Consider the following 19,146-nt stretch of genomic DNA (forward strand, 5'->3'; position numbering starts at 1 on the left):
AATTGGGGACCACCACCCGGAACTGGGGACCCCCCACCCAGAATTGGGGACCCCCGTCCTGAAATTGGGGACCCCGACCCGAAATTGGGAATTGGGGCCCCCCACCCAAAGTTAAAGACCCCCCCCCCCCCCCCCCGCCGCCAATCCCCTCTCAGGATTTTGGGGTCCCTGTCAGGGTTTCGGGATCCCTGTCAGGATTTTGGGGCCCCTTTCACGATTTTGGGGTCCCTGTCAGGGTTTCAGGGTCCCTCCCAGTTCCTGGGATACCTTTGGGGCTTTTGGGGTCCCTGTCAGGATTTTGGGGTCCCTCTCAGGGTTTCGGGGTCCCTGTCAGGGTTTCAGGGTCCCAGTCAGGATTTCGGGGTCCCTGTCAGGGTTTCGGGGTTCCAGTCAGGGTTTCGGGGTCCCTGTCAGGATTTCGGGGTACCTCTCGCAGGTGCGGCACTCGCAGCCTCGGTTGCCCTCGCCGAAGAAGCCGTCGCCATAGAAGCAGGTGATTTCTGCCCGGGGGGGGATGTCCCGCAGCGCCTGCACCCGCGCCCCGCCCGGGGCCGACACGAACTGCGCCCCGAAAACGGGAGAGAGCGCGTGAGACGCGAAACGGGACCCCCGAAAACGGGAGAGAGCCCGAAACGGGACCCCGAAAACGGGAGAGAGCCCGAAACGGGACCCCGAAAACGGGAGAGAGCGCGTGAGACGCGAAACGGGACCCCGAAAACGGGAGAGAGGCCGAAACGGGACCCCGAAAACGGGAGAGAGCCCGAAACGGGACCCCGAAAACGGGAGAGAGCGCGTGAGACCCGAAACGGGACCCCGAAAACGGGAGAGAGCGCGTGAGACCCGAAACGGGGACCCCGAAAACGGGAGAGAGCCCTAAACGGGACCCCGAAAACGGGAGAGAGCCCGAAACGGGACCCCGAAAACGGGAGAGAGCGCGTGAGACCCGAAACGGGACCCCGAAAACGGGAGAGAGCCCTAAACGGGACCCCGAAAACGGGAGAGAGCCCGAAACGGGACCCCGAAAACGGGAGAGAGCCCGAAACGGGACCCCAAAAATGGGAGAGAGCCCAAAACAGGACCCCAAAAATGGGAGAGAGCCCGAAAGGGGACCCCAAAAACAGGAGAGAGTCCAAAAGGGGACCCCAAAAATGGGAGAGAGCTCGAAATGGGACCCCAAAAACGGGAGAGAGCCTGGAATGGGACCCCAAAAACGGGGGAGAGCTCAAAACAGGACCCCAAAAACGGGAGAGAGCCCGAAAGGGGACCCCAAAAACAGGAGAGAGCGCGTGAGACCCGAAACGGGACCCCAAAAACGGGAGAGAGCCTGGAATGGGACCCCAAAAACGGGAGAGAGCCTGAAAGGGGACCCCAAAAACGGGAGAGAGCGCGTGAGACCCGAAACGGGACCCCGAAAACGGGAGAGAGCCCGGAATGGGACCCCAAAAATGGGGGAGAGCCCGAAACGGGACCCCAAAAATGGGGGAGATCCCGTGAGCCCCGCATATTCCCTGCTGCTTTTCCCCCTCGCATTTCGCAGTGCTTTTTCCCTCACGTTTTCTGCTTTTTTCCCCCTCACGTTTCCCACTTATTTTCTCCTCGCATTTCCTGCTTTTTCTCCTTGTGTTTTGCACCGTTTTTTCCCCTCGCGTTTCCCGCTCTTTTTTCTCCTCACGCTTCCTACCACTTTTTCCCTCACGTTTTCCATCCTTTTCCCTCTCAACTTTTCTGCCCTTTTCTCCCTCACGTTTCTCACCACTTTTCCCCTCACGTTTTCCATCCTTTTCCCTCTCAACTTTTCTGCCCTTTTCTCCCTCACGTTTCTCACCACTTTTCCCCTCACGTTTTCCATCCTTTTCCCTCTCAACTTTTCTGCCCTTTTCTCCCTCACGTTTCTCATCACTTTTTTCCCTCACGTTTTCCATCCTTTTCTCTCCTCACGCTTCCTACCCCTTTTCCCCCCTCAAGTTTCCCACTCTTTTCCCCTCACACTTCTCGCTCTTTCTCCCCTCATGTTTGCGGCTTTCTCCCCTCACGTTTCCCACTCTTTCTCCCCTCACGTTTCTCACCACTTTTTCGTTTTCCATCCTTTTTCCCCTCACATTTCCCACTCCTTTTCTCCTCACGTTTCCCGCTCTTTTTCCCCTCACATTTCCCGCTCCTTTTCCCCTCACGTTTTCCATCCTTTTCTCCCCTCACGTTTCCCGCTCTTTCTCCCCTCACGCTTCCCGCTCTTTTTCCCCTCATGTTTCTCACCACTTTTTCCCTCACGTTTTCCATCCTTTTCTCCCCTCACATTTCCCGCTCTTTCTCCCTCACGTTTCCTGCTCCTTTTCCCCTCACATTTCCCACTCTTTTTCCCCTCACGTTTCCCGCTCTTTTTCCCCTCACGTTTCCCGCTCTTTCTCCCCTCACGTTTCCCGCTCCTTTTCCCCTCACTTTTCCCGCTCTTTTTCCCCTCACATTTCCCGCTCTTTTTCCCCTCACGTTTCTCACCACTTTTTCGTTTTCCATCCTTTCTCCCCTCACATTTCCCGCTCCTTTTCTCCTCACATTTCCCGCTCTTTCTCCCCTCACATTTCCCGCTCTTTCTCCCCTCACGTTTCCCGCTCTTTTTCCCCTCACATTTCCCGCTCTTTTTCCCCTCACGTTTCTCACCACTTTTTCCCTCACGTTTTCCATCCTTTTCTCCCCTCACATTTCTCGCTCTTTCTCCCCTCACATTTCCCGCTCCTCTCCCCTCACGCTTCCCGCCCTTCCTCCCCTCACACTCCCCAGCACAAAGCCCACCCCAAAACCAACCTCTCTCACCCCAAAACCACAGAACGCCCCCCAAAAACCCCTCCTCAAACTCACCCTGCAGTTCGGCCGACAATCTGAGGACATCAACAGAACCATCAGCACCCGCTCAAGGCCCCCCACAGATCGCCCAGGTGGGTCCTGAGGGCGCTCAGGGGAATTCCGGGAGGGGGGGTCCCAGGACAGATTTTTCCGGGCTGTGGCCGAGTTTTCGGGGCCGCGGGGGCGGTTTTGGGCTCCCACCGTGGTTGATGAAGGCCGCGGGCCCCAGCCAGAGCTGGGTTCTCCTGCGGCGGGTGGAGTACATGAGGCTGAAGTCGTTGTCGCCCGCCCGCAGCAGCGCCCGGTCCGAGCCGCGCAGCTCCACCCCGCAGCCCCCCAGCAGCTCCAGCGTCTCGTGCTTGTACCTGGAGAGCCGGAAAAGGGAAAAGCAAACCACGTTTGGAGGGCTCTGCGCATCCACACGGGGCTCTGGGGACCCCGCCGCGCGCCTGTGGCGGTCGTGGGTGCAGCAGGCTCAGGGAGGTTCGGCGGTTCTGGGGATTTTAGCGGGGCTTTGGGGGTTTTAGGGTGTTTTTTGCGGCTTTGGGGTCCCCCCGGCCCTCACCACGTGCGGGTGGAGACCACCCTGGCGCCGTTGGTGTCGCGGCTGTAGCGGGTGCAGCGCTGGATGCTGAAGCCGCTCTCGGGCAGGAGCGTCCGCAGGTAGCGGAACACCTGGAGGGGACAGAAGGGGGGCTCGGGACCCCCCAGGCCCTTCCTCAACCCCACAGACCCCACGGCTCCCCCTCGGCGACTCGTGCGCTCCACAGACCGCAGAAAAAAACCCTCAAAATCCCTCGGTGCACCCCACAGACTGCAAAAAAAACCCCTCAAAATCCCTCGGTGCACCCCACAGACCGCAGAAAAACCCCTCAAAATCCCTCGGTGCGCCCCACAGACTGCAAAAAAACCCCTCAAAATCCCTCGGTGCACCCCACAGACCGCAGAAAAACCCCTCAAAATCCCTCGGTGCACCCCACAGACCGCAGAAAAACCCCTCAGACACCACAGACACCTGTGCCCCACAGACACCAGAGAAACCCCCCAAAATCCCTCCCTGTGCCCCACAGACCCCCCAAAATCCCTCCCTGTGCCCCACAGACCCCCCAAAATCCCACCCTGTGCCCCACAGACCCCCCAAAATCCCTCCCTGTGCCCCACAGACCCCCCAAAATCCCTCCCTGTGCCCCACAGACCCCCCAAAATCCCACCCTGTGCCCCACAGACCCCCCAAAATCCCTCCCTGTGCCCCACAGACCGCCCCATGCCCCCGGTAGGGACCCCCAAAGACCCACCCACACCCCATTGACTCCCCTATGCCCCCACGGGGACCCCCAAAGAGCCCCCTACACCCCACAGATCCCCCCAGAGACCCCCCTACACCCCACCGATCCCCCCAAAGAGCCCCCTACACCCCACAGATCCCCCCAAAGAGCCCCCTACACCCCACAGATCCCCCCAAAGAGCCCCCTACACCCCACAGATCCCCCCAAAGAGCCCCCTACACCCCACAGATCCCCCCAGGGACCCCCTACACCCCACAGATCCCCCCAGAGACCCCCCTACACCCCACAGATCCCCCCAAAGAGCTGCCTACACCCCACAGATCCCCCCAAAGAGCCGCCTACACCCCACAGATCCCCCCAAAGAGTCCCCTACACCCCACAGATCCCCCCAGGGACCCCCTACACCCCACAGATCCCCCCCCAGGGACCCCCAAAAGCTCCCCACGCCCCCCAGATCCCCCCAAGGGCCCCCCCCCGTCCATCCCTCACCCCCAAACCCGCCCGGGGAGCCCCACGCCCCCCAGATCCCCCCCGTACGTGGTTCTTGAGCGCTGCCCGCTGCACCGGGCGCCGCTGGCGGAAGAAAGCCGGGGCCCAGGCCCCGCTCAGCGTCCTCCAGGCCGCCTCCAGGTCCCGGCGCTGCCGGAACGCCTCGATGGCCGCCCGCAGCTGGGCCCGGCGCCGCAGGGCGGGCAGGGGGCTGCGGGGACAGGGACCCTCGGTAGCCCCGGGACAGCGACGCCCTCAGGACCCCGGGTGTTCCCCGCCGCGTCCCGCTCCCCTCGGGGGTCGCTCCGCACCCCGCCCGGAGGGTCGCGGTGCCTGCCGGCGTCGCCCCGCCCGCGGTCTCGGTGCCCCCCCCGGGCTGACCTGACGCCCATCTTGTGCGTGCGGAAGCCGAGCACCGAGTCCAGCACGAGGCTCGTGGCCAGGTCGTCGTTCTCGCACAGCTCCCGCGCCGTCACCGCCGTGCCCGCCGCCCGGGCCCGCACGGGCTGCGGCTGCCGCCGCCGCCGCCGCGCCTGCAGCACCGGGAGCGTCAACGGGGGGGTGCCGCGGGGAGGGACCCCGAGCACGGGGCGAGCCCCGAGAGCCCCGTCCCGGCCGTTACCGCAGCGCCGCGGCCGCGGGACCGGCCGGGGCCGCCGCCGGTACCGGGCCCGGCGCGGCCCCGGCGCCGCCGCCCGCCCCGCTCCCGCCGCCCGCTCCGCCATCCCCATTGGCCGCCCGCCCCGCCGCGCCGCCGCTCCGATTGGCTGCCCGCGGGGAGTCCCGCCCCCTCCCTGAGGCGCTCGGAGAGCTGATTGGTGGAGGCGGCGGCGCCGCCGCAGAGGTCCGCGGCGTTGAGGGCTTGCTATTGGTCCAGAGAGAGGCCGGTCACGCCGCTCTATCTTTTTATTGGCTGAAACCGCGCGGGTCCCTCCCTTTTTCTTCTATTGGCTAAAACCAACCGCCTTCCTCGCCTCCTATTGGCCTCCTCCCCCCCACGCTTCTCTCCCGTTGGCCGAGCGCGCTGTCACTCATCGCCGCCGGCTCACAATGAGCCCAGCGTGCGGCCGGCCATAAACAATACAGCCGAGGCCCCGCCCCTTTCCGCCGCCCGGCCCCGCCTCTTCCGCCGCTCGGCTCCGCCCACCCCAAGATGGCGGCGGCCAGGCGCGGCGGGCGGCGTTAGCCGGAGCCGGGCGCTACCGGCGGCTCCCGGCGCGGCCGGGGGCGGCGGATCGGCCCTCAGGGCTCTGGCAGCGGCGTCCCCGGTGCGCTGAGCGGGCGATGGCGGCGGAGGCGGGCGGCGGGGCCGGCGGGGGGCCGGCGGGAGCCGCCGCACACGCTGCAGGGGCTGCTGGAGATGGCGGTGGCGGCCGGCGAGGCGCAGCCCGAGCCCCGCGAGCCCATGGGCGAGGAGGTGACGGCACCCGGGGGGGCTCGGGGGGCTCTCGGGGGACGCTCTTGGGGATTTGGGGGCTCTCTGGGGACACTTTGGGGCTCTGGGGACGCGTTTTGGGGGTTTTGGGGACTCTTTTGGGTGTTTTGGGGACACTTTTTGGGTGTTTTGGGGGCGGCTCCGGAGGCCCCTGAGGGGTTTGGGGGTCCCTGGGACGATTCGGGGTCCCAGGAGCTGTTCGAGGTCTCAGAGGCCGATTCGGGGGGAATTCAGGGGAATTCGGGGTAACTTTGGGGTAATTTGGGGTAACTGGGGTAATTTGGGGTAACTTTGGGGGAATTTGGGTAACTTTGGGGGAATTCGGGGTAACTTTGGGGTAATTCAGGGGTAATTTGGGGTAACTTTGGGATAATTCTGAGATAACTCTGGGATAATTTGGGATAATTTAACGTAACTCTGGGGTTATTTGGGATAACTGTGGATAACGTTTCCGTCCCCAGAGGCAGCGCTGGCTGCGCGAGGCCGTGGCCCAGGCTGGCCCTGGGTTAACCCCAGTGCGACTACTCTGGGATAATTTGGGATAATTTGGGATAATTTGGGATAGTTTGGGATAATTTAACGTAACTCTGGGGTTATTTTGGGTAACGTTTCCGTCCCCAGAGGCAGCGCTGGCTGCGCGAGGCCGTGGCCCAGGCTGGCCCTGGGTTAACCCCAGTGCGACTCTGGGATAATTTGGGATAATTTGGGATAACTCTGGGATAATTTGGGATAATTTAACGTAACTCTGGGGTTATTTGGGATAACTGTGGATAACGTTTCCGTCCCCAGAGGCAGCGGTGGCTGCGCGAGGCCGTGGCCCAGGCTGGCCCTGGGTTAACCCCAGTGCGACTCTGGGATAATTTGGGATAATTTGGGATAATTTGGGATAGTTTGGGATAATTTAACGTAACTCTGGGGTTATTTTGGGTAACGTTTCCGTCCCCAGAGGCAGCGCTGGCTGCGCGAGGCCGTGGCCCAGGCTGGCCCTGGGTTAACCCCAGTGCGACTCTGGGATCATTTGGGATAACTCTGGGATAATTTGGGATAACTCTGGGATAATCTAACGTAACCCTGGGGTTATTTTGGGTAACGTTTCCGTCCCCAGAGGCAGCGCTGGCTGCGCGAGGCCGTGGCCCAGGCGCTGGCCGGGCCCGGCGCCGCGCGGGCCGAGCTGCAGCGCTGCCTGCGGCTCCTGGCCGGGCCCTGCCCGGGCGAGGCCGCGCCCGACCGGGGCCTGGGGGACACCGGGGGCCACGAGGGGGCCCTGGCCCAGCTGGCCGAGCTCTGCGAGAGCCTGGACAACGCCACGGGTACGGCCACTGCTCGCTGGGGTCACTCAGGGGTCACTCACGGGTCAATCACGGGTCACTGGGGTCAATCAGGGGTCACTGGGGTCAATCACGGGTCACTGGGGTCAATCACGGGTCACTCAGGGGTCACTGGGGTCACTCGGGGGTCACTGGGGTCACTCAGGGTCACGCAGGGTCACAGGTCACTCAGGGGGACACACAGGGGTCACTCAGGGGTCACTAAGAGTCAGGGGTCACTGGGGTCATTCAGGGGTCACTGGGGTCGCTCAGGGGTCACTGGGGTCGCTCAGGGTCACTCAGGGGTCACTCAGGGGTCACTAAGAGTCAGGGGTCACTGGGGTCATTCAGGGGTCACTGGGGTCACTCAGGGGTCACTGGGGTCACTCAGGGTCACTCAGGGGTCACTCAGGGGTCACTAAGAGTCAGGGGTCACTGGGGTCATTCAGGGGGTCACTGGGGTCACTCAGGGGTCACTGGGGTCACTCAGGGTCACTCAGGGGTCACTCAGGGGTCACTAAGAGTCAGGGGTCACTGGGGTCATTCAGGGGTCACTCAGGGGTCACTGGGGTCACTCAGGGGTCAATCACAGGTCACTGGGGTCACTCAGGGGTCACTCAGGGTCACAGGGGTCACTCAGGGGTCACACAGGGGTCACTCAGGGGTCACTCGGGGTCACTCAGGGTTTTGGGGCTCCTGGGCTGCTTTGGGGGAGGAATTTTGGGGCGATTTGTGCCGTTTTCTCCCCATCTTTAACCCCTTAAGCCCCACTTTCACTCTGTTTAACCCCATTTTTCCCCGTTTTCTCCCTTTTTAACCCCGTTTTCTCCGGCTCCTGCCCCTTTTCCCCCAGATTTCTGCTCCCTGGGCGGCCTGGAGGTGCTGCTGGAGCTGCTGGGCCACCGCTGGCCGCCGCTGCGGGCCGGGGCCGCGCGGGTGCTGGGGGCGTGCGCCCAGAACCTGCCGGGGGCCCAGGCCCGGGCGCTGGCCCTGGGGGCTCTGCCCGCGCTGCTGGGGGGGCTGCGGGCGGACCCCGACCCCCGCGTGCCCCCCGCCGCCCTCTTCGCCATCTCCTGTGAGCCGCGGGGCCTGGGGCGGTTCTGGGGGGCTTGGGGGCGGTTTTGGGGGGCTTGGGGTGGATTTTGGGGGGGATTTTGTGGGATTTTGGGGGGTTTGGGTGGGATTTGGGGGGTTTAGGGTGGGATTTGGGGGGTTCGGGTGGAGTTTGGGGGGATTTTGGGGGGCTTGGGGGGATTTTGGGGGCTTTGGGGTGGGATTTGGGGGCTTTGGGGTGGGATTTGGGGGGCTTGGGGTGGATTTTGTGGGATTTGGGGGGATTTTGTGGGGTTTGGGGGGATTTTGTGGGATTTTGGGGAGTTTGGGGTGGGATTTTGGGGGGCTTGGGGTGGATTTTGTGGGATTTGGGGTGGGTTTTGGGGGGTTCGGGTGGAGTTTGGGGGGCTTGGGGATTTTGGGGGGTTTGGGGGCGATTTTGGGGGGTTTGGGGTGGGATTTGGGGGGTTCGGGTGGGATTTGGGGGGGGACTTTGGGGGGCTTGGGGGGATTTTGGGGGATTTTGGGGTGGGATTTTGGGGGGTTTGGTGGGATTTGGGGGGTTTGGGGTGGATTTTGGGGGTTTGGGGTGGATTTTGGGGGTTTGGGGTGGATTTTGGGGGGTTTCTGGGGGTTCTTAGGAGGTTTTTGGGGGAATTTAAGCGATTTTTGCAGCCGGAGGGGCTGCAGCAGCTCGAGGCCCTGGGGTGGATTTGGGGGTTTTGGGGGTGGATTTGGGGTGGATTTGGGGGTTTTTGGGGCAGTTTTGGGGGTTTTTGGGGCAGTTTTGGGGGTTTTGGGGCGGTTTTGGGGGTTTTTGGGGCGGTTTTTCACCATTTTTTCACCGGTTTCGCCGTTCTAAGCGCCGTTTCGCTCTCCCCAGCCCTGGTGCGGGCGCAGCCGGAGGGGCTGCAGCAGCTCGAGGCCCTGGGGTGGATTTGGGGGTTTTGGGGGTGGATTTTGGGTGGATTTGGGGGTTTTTGGGGCGGTTTTTCACCATTTTTCACCGTTTTTGCCCGGTTTTGCCCGTTCTAAGCGCCGTTTCGCTCTCCCCAGGCCTGGTGCGGGCGCAGCCGGAGGGGCTGCAGCAGCTCGAGGCCCTGGGGTGGATTTGGGGGTTTTTGGGGCAGTTTTGGGGGTTTTGGGGGTTTTTGGGGCGGTTTTTCACCATTTTTCACCGGTTTTCGCCGTTCTAAGCGCCGTTTCGCTCTCCCCAGGCCTGGTGCGGGCGCAGCCGGAGGGGCTGCAGCAGCTCGAGGCCCTGGGGGGGCTCGAGGCCCTGGGGGGGGCCCTGCAGAGCCCCCAGCCCCCCCTGCGGGCCCGGGCGGCGTTCCTGCTGCACTGCCTGCTCAAGGAGCACCCCCGCCTCAAAGGTCAGCCCCAAAATCCCCCAAACCCGCCCCAAAAACGGCCCCCGGGCCCCCTCGAGCAGCGAGACCCCGAAATCCCCGGAATTCCCCCGGAAATCCCCCCAGAATTCCCTTTCCTGACCCCTTCGGCCCTTCCCGGGAGCCGTTGGGACCCCAGAATTAACCAGAATGGCCTCAAAATCCCCCAGAATTCCCCAAAACCCCCCAGAATGGCTCCAAAATCCCCCAAAAACGCCCCAAAACAAAACCCCTCAGCACCATCTGCGGGGTTCTTTGGTAAGACCCCAAAAACCCCAGAAATCCCAAAAAAGCCCCCCAAAAATTCCCTTTCCTGCCCTCCCTGGGGCTCTCCTGGAGCCCAAAATCCCCAGAATTGACCCAAAATCCCCAGAATCGATCCCAAATTCCCCAGAATCGATCCCAAATTCCCCAGATTACACCCCAAATCCTGGGATGCCCCAAATTCCCTGGGTTTCACCCCCAAAACCTCCAGATTTCACCCCAGAATCCCCGGGTTTCTCCCCAAGTTCCCCCAGAATTGACCCAAATCCTCCATGTTTCACCCCAAGCCCCCCAGGACGACCCAAACCCCCCAGATTTCACCCCAAAATCCCCAAATTTCACCCCAAACTCCCCACGTTTCACCCAAAACCCCCGGGTTTTACCCCAAACTCCCTGGGTTTCACCCCAAAATCCCCAGGATGACCCAAACTCCCCGGGTTTCACCCAAATCCCCGGGTTTTACCCCAAAATCCCCGGGTTTCACCCCAAACCCCTGTTTTTCTCCCCAAACCCCCGGTTTTCACCCCAAACTCCCCAGATTTCACCCCACACCCCCAGGATGACCCAAAACCCCCGTTTTTCACCCCAAACCCCCAGATTTCACCCCAAACCCCCAGATTTCACCCCAAATCCCCGGGTTTCACCCCAAACTCCCCGTTTTTCACCCCAAACTCCCCGGGTTTCACCCCAAATCCCCAGATTTCACCCCAAACTCCCCGGGTTTCACCCAAAACCCCCGGTTTTCACCCCAAATCCCCGTTTTTCACCCCAAATCCCCGTTTTTCACCCCACACCCCCGGGATGACCCAAAACCCCCGTTTTTCACCCCAAACCCGCGTTGCCCCCCGATCCCCGCAGGGCCGCTGGTGCAGCAGGGCCTGGTGGCGCGGGCGGCGGCGCTGCTGCGCTCCGAGCACGACGGCGCCCACGAGCACGGCCTGGGGGTCCTCTGCAGGTGGGGAGACCCCTCCCCAAAAAACCCAAAAAACCCAAAATCCCGGGGAAAAAACCCAAAAATCCCGGGGAAAAAACCCAAAAATCCCGGGGAAAAAACCCAAAAATCCTGGGGAAAAAACCCAAAAATCCCGGGGAAAAAACTCAAAAATCCCGGGGAAAAAAAGTCAAAATTTGGGGGGAGACACCCAGGAAAGGGGAGGGGGTGGGGGCTCTTGGCGGGGGGAGACCCCTCCCCAAATTCCCAAAAAAACCCAAAATGCCCCAAAACCCCCACAATGCTGGGGAAAAAAACCCAAATCCCGGGGAAAAACCATCAGAATTTGGGGGGAAAACGACACGGAGAGGGGAGGGAGGGGGGGCGCTGCGGGGGTGGAGACCCCTCCCCAAATCCCCAAAAAAAACCCCAAAAAAACCAAAACCCCTCAAGAACTCCCAAAATCCAGGGGCAAATCCCGAAATCTGGGGGTCCTGGGAGGGTCCGGGGAGGTTTTGGGGGGTCTGGGGTGATTTTGGGCGGTTTTGGGGTCAGTGGTGGGTGACTCTTGGGCGGTTTTGGGGTGTTTTTTGGGCGGGTTTTGGGGGGTTTTGGGGCAGTTTTTGGGCACTTTTTTGGGTGATTTTTGGGGCTGTTTTGTGGGTGGTTCTGGGGGGAATTTTGCGTGATTTTTGGGCGGTTTGTGGGGGATTTTTGGGTGGTTTTTGGGTGATTTTTATGTGATTTTTTGGGTGTTTTGGGGCTGTCCATGCTGGATTTTCCCGAAATCGCCGTTTTTCTCCCCAGCCTGGCGGCGGGCTGCCCCGAGGGGCTCCGGGAGTGCCAGGACCTGCTTTGTGGGGGGTTTTGGGTGGTTTTGGGGGATTTTGGGTGGATTTGGGCAGTTTTTTGGGTGATTTGGGCAGTTTTTTGGGTGTTTTTGGGCAGTTTTTTGGGTGTTTTGGGGCAGTTTTTTGGGTGTTTTTGGGCAGTTTTTTGGGTGTTTTTGGGCAGTTTTTTGGGTGTTTTGGGGCTGTCCGTGCTGGATTTTCCCGAAATCGCCGTTTTTCTCCCCAGCCTGGCGGCGGGCTGCCCCGAGGGGCTCCGGGAGTGCCGGGACCCCGCGCTGGGGCTGGAGGAGCTGCTGCGGCAGCGCCGGGAGCTGCTGCGGGGCCACGACGAGTTCCAGGTGGGCTTCGGGGTGAAACCCGGGGGTTTCGGGCAAAGCCCAAAGGGGGAAATTCCGGGGGGTTTGGGGTGGAATCCTGAGAGTTTGGGCAAAGCCCAATGAGAGGGGAAATTCCGGGGGGTTTGGGGTGGAATCCTGAGAGTTTGGGCAAAGCCCAAAGGGGGAAATTCCGGGGGGTTTGGGGTGGAATCCTGAGAGTTTGGGCAAAGCCCAAAGGGAGGGGAAATTCCGGGGGGTTTGGGGTGGAATCTGGGGGCTCTGGGGTGGGAATGAATGAGGTTTTTGGGGGGGAAATGCCTGGAGTTTTGGGGCAAATCCTCAGGATTTTGCGGGGGCGAAATGCCCGAAATTCTAGGGTAAATCCCAAAGATTTTGGGGGGGGGGGGGGAATTTCTGGAATTTTGGGGCAAATTCTGAGGATTTTGAAGGTGGAAATTTCTGGAATTTTGGGGCAAATTCTGAGGATTTTGAAGGTGGAAATTCACGGGATTTGGGGTGGAAGTTCCTGCAATTTTTGGGCAAACTCCCAAGGGTTTTGGGTGGGGGAAATTCGTGGGATTTTAGGGTAAATCCCAAAGATTTTGGGGGTGGGAAACTTTGAGTTTTTGGGGCAAATCCTTGGGATTTTGGGGGAACATCCCTGGAATTTTGGAGCAGTAATCCGTGGGATTTTAAAGGGGGAAATTTTTTGGGATATTAAGGAGAATTTGGGGGATTTTTGGGGAAACAACCTTTGAGATTTCGGGGGACAAACCCTCGAGATTTTGGGGCAAACTCCCGGGATTTTGAGGCTGGTTCCCTCCCCGCAGGAGGAGCTGGAATTCTGCGAGCGGCTGCTGCAGCTCTGCTTCGAGACCCCCCCTGAGGAATCCACCATGGACCGATGACCCCAAAACCGCCCAAAATTCCCCCAAAAATCCCCCCCGGGGGGTCACCGGCCCCCCAAAAACCCCCCGAACCTGCGAGCCCCCCCCGAGGCAGGGGGGAAGAAACGCTCCGGGCCGGTCCCCGCCCGGGGTTTGGGGCGGGGGCGCGATCGGAAAGGAAAAAACGGGGAAAAAACCCAAAATTGCCCAAATTCAGCACCGGGAGCGCGGAGAGCGCGGGGGCGGGGCTATGCTAATGAAGAGGCGTCGTTATGCTAATGAGCGCCGTTGTCGTGGTGTTCCGGGGCGTGGCTTATCCGGTTTTGCCATGGCAACCGCGTCCTGGTGGGTGGGGCTGAGCCGCCCGCTCTCGCCTCTCATTGGTCCGCCGCCTTTTCACCCCCTGCCGCTCTCGCTTCCCATTGGTGGGCGCGGTTCCGGCCGGCGCCGTTCTGGCTGCTGATTGGCTGGCGGCGGCAGCGGCGGTTCCCGGGGCTCCGTGCGGGCGCGGCCATGGCGGCCGCGCTGGAGGAGGCCGTGGGCACCGTGTGCTGGTGGGGGCTGTCCCCGGCCATCGATCTCCGCCTGCACCGTGAGCCCCGCGCCCCTCCCGCTGCCCGCCCGCGGCCCGGTGCTCCCGGTGACCGCGCCCCCCTCCCGGTCCCCGCAGTCCCGGCGGACCCGGAGCCCGCGGCGGAGGCCTCGGTGCTGCTGGTGGGGGCGGCCGAGGGCCGGCACCTGCTGCTGACGGCGGCCCGAGCCCGCCGGGGACCGCCCCGCGCCATCACCGTACGGACCGGCACCGGGAGCGGGAGCGGGAGGGGACACCGGGCCGGGCGGAGGGAGGTGCCGGGCTCGGTATCGCAGTCCCGGCGGGCTCGCAGAGCGCCGGGACGGCATGGAGCTCCGGGCCGGGGCTCTCCCGGTGCTACCGGGGCTCTCCCGGTGCTAGCGGGCTCTCCCGGTGCTAGCGGGGCTCTCCCGGTGCTACCGGGGCTCTCCCGGTGCTAGCGGGCTCTCCCGGTGCTACCGGGCTCTCCCGGTGCTCCCCCAGCTGTTCGTGGCCGAGCAGAGCCCCGAGCCCGTGGCTCGCCAGCTCCTGTTCCTCCTGCTGGCGCTGGAAGCCCCGGAGCGGCCCCGGCCCGCAGGTACCGGGACCCCCGGTGCCCCCTCCCGGTGTCCCCGGTGACCCCCCCCCGGGTGACCTCCCGGTGTCCCCCCCCGGTGTGCCCCCTCCCGGTGTCCCCGGTGCCCCCCTCACGGTGTCCCGGGGTCCCTCCCGGTGTCCCTCCCGGTGTCCCGGTGACTTCCCGGTGACCCTCCCTGTGTCCCGTGACCCCTCCCGGTGTCGCCCCGGTGTCCCGGTGACCTCCCGGTGTCCCGGTGACCTCCCAATGTCCCTCCCGGTGTCCCCCCCGGTGTCCCCGGTTTCCCTCCCGGTGTCCCGGTGACTTCCCGGTGACCTGCCGGTGTCCCCCCGGTGTCCCCCCGGTGTCCCGGTGACCTGCCGGTGTCCCCCCCCCGGTGTCCCGGTGTACCCCCGGTGTCCCCCCGGTGTCCCGGTGTCCCCCCGGTGTCCCGGTGACCTGCCGGTATCCCCCCGGTGTCCCGGTGACCTGCCGGTGTCCCCCCGGTGTCCCCCCCGGTGTCCCCCCCGGTGTCCCCGGTGTCCCCCCGGTGTCCCGGTGACCTGCCGGTGTCCCCCCGGTGTCCCCAGCCCGCGCCGCCGCCATCCTGGAGCTGCTGGGCTCGGGCTCGCTGCGGGCGGGCACGGCCGCGCTGCTGCGCGGGGCCGCGGGCCGCCTCCGCCGCTGGCTCGGCTCCGACCGGCACCGGGACGGGCACCGGGACGGGCCCGCCGACCTGAGCCTCATGAAGGTCAGAACCGCCTGGACCGGACCGGACCGGGGGGAGCGGGGCTGGACGGGACCGGGTGCCGGGACTCGGGGACTGCCGGTACCGGGTGCCTGGTCATCGGTACCGGGGTTCTGGGGACACCGGGGGAGCGGGGCTGGCCGGTACCGGCTCTCGAGGTGCCGGTGCTGTCCGGTACCGGCTCTCGAGGTGCCGGTGCTGTCCGGTACCGGCTCTCGAGGTGCCGATGCTGTCCGGTACCGGCTCTCAGGGCCCCGGTGCTGTCCGGTACCGGCTCTCGAGGTGCCGATGCTGTCCGGTACCGGCTCTCGAGGTGCCGATGCTGTCCGGTACCGGCTCTCAGGGCCCCGGTGCTGTCCGGTACCGGCTCACAGGGTCCCGGTGCTGTCCGGTACCGGCTCTCAGGGTCCCGGTGCTGTCCGGTACCGGCTCTCGAGGTGCCGGTGCTGTCCGGTACCGGCTCTCGAGGTGCCGGTGCTGTCCGGTACCGGCTCTCAGGGCCCCGGTGCTGTCCGGTACCGGGCCGCCCCTCCCGCAGTGCCGGGACCGGGACGCGCTCGAGGCGGTTCTGCGGCGCTGGGAGCAGGCGGTACCGGAGGCCGAACCGGGTTCGGTACCGGGATCCGAACCGGGGGCGGTACCGGGCCCCCCGGGCTGGGACCGGCGGCTGCGGCGGCGCCTCGGGCCCCGGTACGAGTCCCGGGCGGCCGTGGCGGACTGGGAGCTGCGGATGGCGCTGCACCCGCGGGGGGTAACGGCGACACCGGGGGACACCGGGGACGGGGGGGGACACTGGGGACGGGGGGGGGACACCGGGGAGAACGGCGACACCGGGGGGACACCGGGGACAGGGTGGGACACCGGGGACGGGGGGGATACCGAAGATACCGGGGACAGGGTGGGACACCGGGGACGGGGGGGACACTGGGGACGGGGGGGGATACCGAAGATACCGGGGACAGTGGAGGGACACCGGGGACAGCGGCGACAGGGAGGGGACAGGGAGGGACACCGGGGAGAACGGCGACAACGGGGGGACACCGGGGACGGGGCGGGAACAGCGGGGAGAACGGGGAACAGCGGCGATGTCCCGGTAAATACCGGACGGGGACACACCAGGACACCGGGGAAGCCTTGGGGACATCCCGGGGGGGTAACGGGGACAGCGGGGAGGTCCCGGCCGATACCGGAGGGCTCCGGGAGGGGACACGGGGACACCGGGGCGGCCCTGGGGACGCCCCCGAGGGGTTTTCCCGGGACCCCGGCCCCGGTGTCCCCAAGGCCGCCCCGGTGTCCCCAAGGCCACCTCGGTGTCACCGGCCGAGTTCGGGCGCTGGCGCGAGAGCGGCGACGCCTTCGGGGGAGGGGGCGCGACCCCCAACCCCACGGTGCTGAGCGACCCCCGGCCCCGGGCCGTGAGTGGGGACCGGGGGACACCGGGAGGGGACGGGGGGACACCGGGGGGTCACCGGGAGGGGACGGGGGGGCACCGTGGGGGGATAGGGGGATGAGGGGGGGTCACCGGGAGGGACACCGGGGGGGGGTCACCGGGGGGGGTCACCGGAAGGACACCGGGGGGTCACCGGGGGGGTCACGGGCCGCTCTGTCCCCCCCAGGACGGGCGGTCGGTGTCGCCCCCCGCCTACTGGGGGGACACGGTCACCGGACCCTTCCTCAGCTTCGGCCTCGACCCCGGCGGGCTCCGGAGCCCCCCGAAGGTGCGGGGGTCCCGGGGAGGGGGGGGGGGGGGTTACTGGGGGGGGTCCCGGGGAGGGGGGGGGGCGGTTATTGGGGGGGTCTCTCACGGGACCCCTCCCCACCCGCCCCCAGACCGCCACCGAGCTGTCCCTGGCCGCTGTCACCGCGCTGCTGCACGAGCTGCTCACCGGGGACCCCCCACCCGAGGAGCGGGACCCCCCACCCGAGGAGCGGGACCCCCCACCCGGGGACCCCCCCGGGGAGCGGGACCCCCCCTGTGAGGACTCCAGCCCCCTGGGTGAGTGTCCCCCCTGTCCCGGACCCCCCAAATCCTTCCTTGGCCCCCCCAGGACACCCCCAGACCCCCTCAGGACCCCCCTGATCTCTGCCCAGACCCCCAAGGACCCCCCAGATCTCCCCCAGACCCCCTCAGGACACCCCAAATCTCCCCCCAGACCCCCCAGATCTCCCCCCGGACCCCTCAGGACCCCCCAGATCTCCTCCCGGACCCCCCAGATCTCCCCTCGGACCCCCCAGATCTCCCCCCAGACCCCTCAGGACCCCCCAGATCTCCCCCCGGACCCCCCAGATCTCCCCCCGGACCCCCAGAGCCCCCCGACCCCCGTTTTCCTCGCAGGGTCCCTGGCCCCGCTCCCGCTCCGGGTCCGGTTCCTGCCCTTGGGGGGCCCCCCCGCGACCCCCGCCCGCCTCGGGGGGCTCTGCCAGCTGCTGGTGCTGGGCTGGAGGTGGGCGGGGGTCCGGGGGGTCGGGAGGGTCTGGGGGGAGGTTTTGGGGGTCCTGGGGGGGGTCTGGGGGATGTTTTGGGGGTCCTGGGGGAGGTTTTGGGGGGTCCCGAGAGATTTTGGGGGTCCTGGGTGGGCTCGGGGTCGTTTTGGGGGTCCCGGGAGGGTTCTGGGGTTCCGAGGAAGGGTTTGGGGGGTCCTGGGACGTCTGGGGGAGATTTTGGGGGTCCCGGGGAAGGTTTTGGGGGTCCCGGGGGGGGCTATGGGGGTCTCGGAGGGGTTGGGGGTCCCAGGGGTGGTTTTGGGGGTCCCGGGGGATGTTTTGGGGGGGTCCCGGGGGAGGTTTGGGGGTCCCGGGGGATGTTTTGGGGGGTCCCAGGGAAGGTTTTGGGGGGTCCCGAGGGGGGCTATGGGGGTCCCGGGGGAGGTTGGGGGGTCCCGGGGGAGGTTTGGGGGGGTCCCGGGGGATGTTTTGGGGGGGTCCCGGGGGTGGTTTTGGGGGGTCCCGGGGGATGTTTTGGGGGGTCCCGGGGGGGGGTATGGGCGTCCCGGGGGATGTTTTGGGGGTCCCGGGGGAGGTTTTGGGGGGTCCCGGGGGAGGTTTTTGGGGGGTCCCGGGGGGTGTTTGGGGAGTCCCGGGGGAGGTTTGGGGGGTCCCGGGGGATGTTTTGGGAGTCCCGGGGGATGTTTTGGGGGGTCCCGGGGAAGGTTTTGGGGCTCCCGGGGGAGGTATTGGGGGGTCCCGGGGGGTCTGGGGGCTGCCGGGGGTCCCAGGAGGACCCTGGCGGCCCCAAATGGGTCTGGGGTCTCGGTGCGCAGGGCGCTGCCGGCGCTGAGCCCCGCGCTGGGCGCGCTGGCGGCGCCGGGGGCCACGCTGCTGCTGGAGCTGCCCACGTGGGTACCGCGCCCCCCGCCCACACTGCCGCCGGCGGAGCCCCCAGCCCCATTAACGCCCCCTCCCCTCGGCTCCGCTCCGCCGCAGGTTCGTGCCCACCCTGCGCCCCCCCGAGCTCGGGGCGCTGCGCGCGCGGGCGGCGGCGCTGGCGCGGGCGGGGGGCTTCGAGCCCTGGGGGGGGCCCGGGGAGCCCCCGGCCCACGCGCGCTTCCGCAGGGCCCCCCCGCACTGAGACCCCTCCCCGAATTACCCCAACTCCCTCCCTGACCCCGAGACCCCTCCCCGAATTACTGCCCAAATCCCTCCCTGACCCCGAGACCCCTCCCCGAATTACCCACCCCAACTCCCTCCCTGACCCCGGGACCCCTCCCCGAATTACCTCCAAATCCCCTCCCTGACCCCGAGACCCCTCCCCGAATTACCCACCCCCAAATCCCTCCCTGACCCCGAGACCCCTCCCCGAATTACTGCCCAAATCCCCTCCCTGACCCCGAGACCCCTCCCCGAATTACTGCCCAACTCCCTCCCTGACCCCGAGACCCCTCCCCGAATTAGAGCCCAAATCCCTCCCTGACCCCGAGACCCCTCACCGAATTACCCACCCCAACTCCCTCCCTGACCCCGAGACCCCTCCCCGAATTACCTCCAAATCCCCTCCCTGACCCCGAGACCCCTCCCCAAATTATCCCCCCCAAATCCCCTCCCTGACCCCGAGACCCCTCCCCGAATTACCCACCCAACTCCCTCCCTGACCCCGAGACCCCTCCCCGAATTACCCCAACTCCCTCCCTGGCCCCGAGACCCCTCCCCGAATTACCTCCAAATCCCCTCCCTGACCCCGAGACCCCTCCCCGAATTACCCCAACTCCCTCCCTGACCCCGAGACCCC

General features: G+C 65.4%; 3 protein-coding genes across 4 annotated transcripts; 2 read left to right on the forward strand and 1 right to left on the reverse strand.

Annotated features, from left to right (window-relative positions):
• Positions 1–382: 382 nt before the first annotated feature.
• On the reverse strand, positions 383–5,648 carry LOC137468001 (histone-lysine N-methyltransferase KMT5C-like). Its single transcript, XM_068179426.1, has 8 exons — positions 5,613–5,648; positions 5,236–5,478; positions 4,995–5,146; positions 4,662–4,824; positions 3,404–3,513; positions 3,040–3,203; positions 2,854–2,873; positions 383–561 (listed from the first exon to the last, which is right to left on the reverse strand). The coding sequence occupies exons 1-8, from the start codon at positions 5,646–5,648 to the stop codon at positions 391–393; spliced, it is 1,059 nt and encodes a 352-aa protein (XP_068035527.1). The 3' UTR covers positions 383–390.
• Positions 5,649–5,954: 306 nt separating this feature from the next.
• On the forward strand, positions 5,955–13,075 carry LOC137468000 (hsp70-binding protein 1-like). Its single transcript, XM_068179425.1, has 7 exons — positions 5,955–6,030; positions 7,154–7,358; positions 8,209–8,430; positions 9,626–9,781; positions 10,919–11,015; positions 12,069–12,180; positions 12,990–13,075. The coding sequence occupies exons 1-7, from the start codon at positions 5,974–5,976 to the stop codon at positions 13,065–13,067; spliced, it is 927 nt and encodes a 308-aa protein (XP_068035526.1). The 5' UTR covers positions 5,955–5,973; the 3' UTR covers positions 13,068–13,075.
• A 373-nt stretch (positions 13,076–13,448) lies between these two features.
• LOC137467999 (dynein axonemal assembly factor 3-like) lies at positions 13,449–18,519 on the forward strand. Of its 2 annotated transcripts, XM_068179422.1 has the most exons (9): positions 13,513–13,835; positions 14,101–14,194; positions 14,764–14,924; positions 16,223–16,336; positions 16,538–16,639; positions 16,752–16,917; positions 17,257–17,365; positions 18,182–18,256; positions 18,345–18,519. In XM_068179422.1, exons 1-9 carry the CDS (start codon positions 13,560–13,562, stop codon positions 18,487–18,489), a joined length of 1,242 nt encoding a protein of 413 aa, XP_068035523.1. In that variant the 5' UTR covers positions 13,513–13,559; the 3' UTR covers positions 18,490–18,519. The 2 variants fall into 2 exon arrangements, with proteins under 2 accessions (XP_068035524.1, XP_068035523.1); XM_068179423.1 differs by lacking the exon at positions 16,538–16,639 and having other exon boundaries at positions 13,449–13,835.
• Positions 18,520–19,146: the final 627 nt, after the last annotated feature.

This window comes from Anomalospiza imberbis, unplaced genomic scaffold (genome assembly GCF_031753505.1).
Source record: "Anomalospiza imberbis isolate Cuckoo-Finch-1a 21T00152 unplaced genomic scaffold, ASM3175350v1 scaffold_946, whole genome shotgun sequence".
Taxonomy (NCBI): Eukaryota; Metazoa; Chordata; class Aves; order Passeriformes; family Viduidae; genus Anomalospiza; species Anomalospiza imberbis.